Below are 4,057 nucleotides of genomic sequence, written 5' to 3'. Positions count from 1 at the left end.
GTAGGGAACCTGCTTTGTGAGGGTGGTTGGACTGGATGATCTCCTGAGGTCCCTTCCAACCCCACCATGCTGTGACTCTGTGATAACTGGAGTCAAGGAGCTTGAGTTTGGGAAGAAGAGCAGATCTCTTGGTGGTGGGGTTGGGATGAACCCTGGCCATCCCTTTGGTTTGTTGTGACAGCAATCTGAGGTCCAAGCCCTTCATGTCCTAAACCTCTTTGTGGTCCCCTCTGCTGCGGGAGGAGAAAGAGGAGGAGATTCCTGCAGCAGGAACTGCAGCAGGACATCCCCTGGGAGCGGTGGGATGGCAGGTGGCACTGACAAACCACCTTTTGTGCCATTTTCAGGTCCTGGTCACCTACAACGGGCAGGAGTGTGCTGGCCTGGTGGACCTGGTGGAGCAGCAGAACCCGCTGAGCGACAACACGAAGGTGCTGCTGCCAGAGCAGGGCTTGCAGATGTGCTGGAGGATGCAGGACATGCAGCCGACCACACTCCAGTCCCCAGCTCTGCCCTCAGCCGGTGATCCCAGCCCTGTCGAGGTGCTGCAGAGATCTGTATCCAGCAATATCGATGTGCCCAAGAGGTTTGTGCCTTTGGTGGTATCTCACTTGGGTGGGAGAGGGGCTCTTGGTGGCTCCTTGTGCTTGGTTTTACACCTCAGCATCACTGTTCTCTTCATTGGTGTAAAACCAAGTGCAAGCGCTGTGGGGATTATCCAGAGGGTGGTTAAAAGGTGATTTTCTAGGAATCTGTGTCTCACAGCTGTGTGTGTTCACTGAGATTTCCCCATGTCAGGGTATTAAGGTGCAGATTTTCTTCAAACAAGGTTTTCTGATCATAAGGGTTGAGATGATCTCAGGCTGAGAGAGTTGGGGCTGTTCAGCCTGGAGAAGAGAAGGCTCCAGGGAGACCTTCTAGTGGCCTCCCAGTACCTGAAGGGGCTCCAGGAAGGCTGGGGAGGGACTTTGGCCAAGGGCAGGGAGGGACAGGACAAGGGGTGATGGCTTGAAAGTGTCAGAGGGGAGATGGAGCTGAGATGTGAGGAAGAAATTGTTTGTTGTGAGGGTGGTGAGCCAGTGTCCCAGGTTGGCCAGAGAAGCTGTGGCTGCTCCTCCCTGGAAGTGTTGAAGGCCAGGTTGGATGAGGCTTTGAGGAACCTGGTCTAGTGGAAGGTGTCCCTGCTGCTGGCAGGGGGGTTGGGACTGGATGAGCTTGAAGGTCCCTTCCAACCCAAATCATTCTGTGAAATTCAGGATTAAGGGAATTTTTAATTTTTTTTCCCTCCAAATGAGAAGGAAACATCCTTCTCAATGACTTAAAAATGACTCAGAGTTTACGGAGGGAGGTGGTGGGAGGGACCTGCAGATTGTGCTGCCTTTTGGGTGCTCAATAACTCCCCAGGTCACATCCTTGGGCTGTTTCTCTGCTTTTTCCTCCCATGTATTTCACATCTCTCCCCTCACCACGCAGGAAAGCCGATGCCGCTGTGGAGATGGATGAGATGGTGGCAGCCATGGTGCTGACGAGCCTCTCCTGCAGCCCCGTGGTGCAGAGCCCTCCCGCGAGCGAGACTGGCCTTCCCCGTGAGTGTGCATTTAAAATACACCTAGATATTTGTTAAAAAAACCCCCAACATCTGAAACCAAAGGAGATGTGGAGAAACGTGCTGTGCCCTTTGGATCTCCTGCTCACTGCCAGGTGCCAAATAGCTGCCAGGACAACTGGAGGTGGCCAGTGAGCAGCACCAGGGTCACGGTGTAGCCTATGGATGCCGGTTGGGACACCTCTGGCAGCGCGGTGGGGGTAACCCTGCTCTCCACAGCCATCCCAGGGGGACAGGGAGCCCCGCACAGGAGTCCCAGGACGGGGAGCACCACCCGGTCACTCCTTTTTTTAGAGCCTGTTTCATTCCCGAGGAGTCAAATGCAGCTGGAGGGATAAAAATAGCTGCTGGGAGCCGTGGGAAATGTGTGTGCCCTGGTGCTGGCTGCTCACCGTGTGCCGGCTGTGCCCGCGGGGTTGTGCTGGTGCCAAGGAGGATGAGGAGGGGGGGTAAAAAAGGCATAAATGACCAATAACTGGGAGCTGGTGCTGAGCAAAGCTGCAAAGGCTGCCCATTGCCAAATTATTCTTATTATTTTTAATTAAATAAATTGAGGCAAAGTGTTGTGTGTTATCCATCCTCAGGGCTGGGGGGGTTTGGTTGTCCCTGAGCTGATGGTGGCAGTGACTGTTGAGAAGGCTCCAGGGAGACCTTCTAGTGGCCTCCCAGTACCTGAAGGGGCTCCAGGAAGGCTGGGGAGGGACTTTGGCCAAGGGCAGGGAGTGAGAGAACAAGGGGTGATGGCTTGAAAGTGTCAGAGGGGAGATGGAGCTGAGATGTGAGGAAGAAATTGTTTGGTGTGAGGGTGGTGAGACAGTGTCCCAGGTTGTCCAGAGAAGCTGTGGCTGCTCCTCCCTGGAAGTGTTGAAGGCCAGGTTGGATGAGGCTTTGAGCAACGTGGTCTAGTGGAAGGTGTCCCTGCTGCTGGCAGGGGGGTTGGAACTGGATGAGCTTGAAGGTCCCTTCCCACCCAAACCATTCCATGATTCCATGATTCTGTCCCCTCTCCGCAGCCTCCCGGGTGACGTGCGATCCCTGGAAGGAAAGCGGTGACGTCTCGGACAGCGGGAGCAGCACCACCAGTGGGCACTGGAGTGGGGGCAGCGACATCTCCACCCCTTCACCCCCCCATCCTGCAGGCAGCCCCAAATATTCCAGTGAGGCCCTGAGCTCCCCCCAGGCAGATGATGGTTTCGAGACCGACTCTGACCCCTTTCTCCTCGACGAACCTGCTCCGCGCAAGAGAAAGGTACTGCTGCCGTGCTGGGGGGTCCCAGCACCAGTGGGGTGGGTCGAGCTGAGCCAGTGTCCTGTGCAGGGGACACTGCCACTGGGCAGGGGGGTGACACGGGCTGTCTCTCCACCAGAACTCGGTGAAGGTGATGTACAAGTGCCTGTGGCCAAACTGCGGCAAGGTCCTGCGCTCCATCGTCGGCATCAAGCGGCACGTCAAGACCCAACACCTCGGGTAAGGTGGAGATTTCACCTCTTCCATCCCTGCCCAGCCAGCAAAGCTGCACACCCTGTCACCATGTAACTTGTAATTCCTGCAGTGAATATCCCTGTTACTGGAGATACTGGTGTCCATGCACTGAGCTTGGCAGTTCTCAGCCAAGCAGTCCCTGTCACCGAAATCACTGTTGTATGTGTCCCCACCTTCAGGGAGCTCAGGGTTTTCTGGGAATCCCAGGAGCCCCATTTCGGTGTTGGGAATGCCCAGCTCAGGTGTGCCCTTTGTACTGGGGGGTGGGGGTGGTTCAGGTCATACACTAGCCCAGGCCTCCTGGGCACTGGCCAAAAAACACCAGCCCAGCTGGGTTTCACAAGGGCTGGCAGTCTGAAAGCTGTGTCTGCTGCAGCGGGTGGCTCCAGCTCAGCCATCAGGGTCAGAACAGGCATCCATGTACTAGCCTGGCCGTGACCTCCCCTTCAGCAGTTTGTTTTGTCCTGATCTCCTCTGAATTCCACCCAGAATAGAAAGTGGTGAGGACGTTGGTGCAGGAACAGCTTTGCTACGCTCTCCTCCTGTGACACTTTGAGGGAGGTGATTCTGCCCCTCTACTCTGCTCTCATAAGGCCCCACCTGGAATACTGCGTCCAGTTCTGGAGCCCCCATCACAAGAGAGACCTGGAGCAGCTGGAGCAGGTCCAGAGGAGGCCACCAGGATGATGCGAGGGCTGGAGCAGCTCTGCTGTGAGGACAGGCTGAGAGAGTTGGGGCTGTTCAGCCTGGAGAAGAGAAGGCTCCGGGGAGACCTTCTAGTGGCCTCCCAGTACCTGAAGGGGCTCCAGGAAGGCTGGGGAGGGACTTTTCCTAAGGGCAGTTAATGACAAAACAAGGGGAAATGGGTTTAGGTTTAGGAAAGAGGGGAGGTTTAGATTAGATACTAGGAAGTTCTTCACTGTGAGGGTGGTCAGACACTGGAACAGGTTACCTAAGGAAGTTGTAGA

General features: G+C 55.7%; 1 protein-coding gene across 1 annotated transcript in view; it reads left to right on the top strand.

Moving 5' to 3' along the window:
- Positions 1-347: 347 nt before the first annotated feature.
- The window catches only part of ZNF395 (zinc finger protein 395), a gene marked incomplete at its 5' end in the record, with an annotated part of 8,261 nt that continues 4,551 nt past the window's right edge, over positions 348-4,057 (top strand). The window contains 5 exons of the mRNA XM_010175799.1: positions 348-481; positions 533-586; positions 1,474-1,586; positions 2,620-2,855; positions 2,974-3,074. Coding sequence (XP_010174101.1) covers positions 348-481; positions 533-586; positions 1,474-1,586; positions 2,620-2,855; positions 2,974-3,074 — 638 coding nt within the window. The remainder of the gene's footprint in view (positions 482-532; positions 587-1,473; positions 1,587-2,619; positions 2,856-2,973; positions 3,075-4,057) is intronic.

Source organism: Antrostomus carolinensis, unplaced genomic scaffold (genome assembly GCF_000700745.2).
Source record: "Antrostomus carolinensis isolate BGI_N321 unplaced genomic scaffold, ASM70074v2 scaffold9879, whole genome shotgun sequence".
Taxonomy (NCBI): Eukaryota; Metazoa; Chordata; class Aves; order Caprimulgiformes; family Caprimulgidae; genus Antrostomus; species Antrostomus carolinensis.
This window is presented reverse-complemented; position numbering and strand designations above follow the sequence as displayed.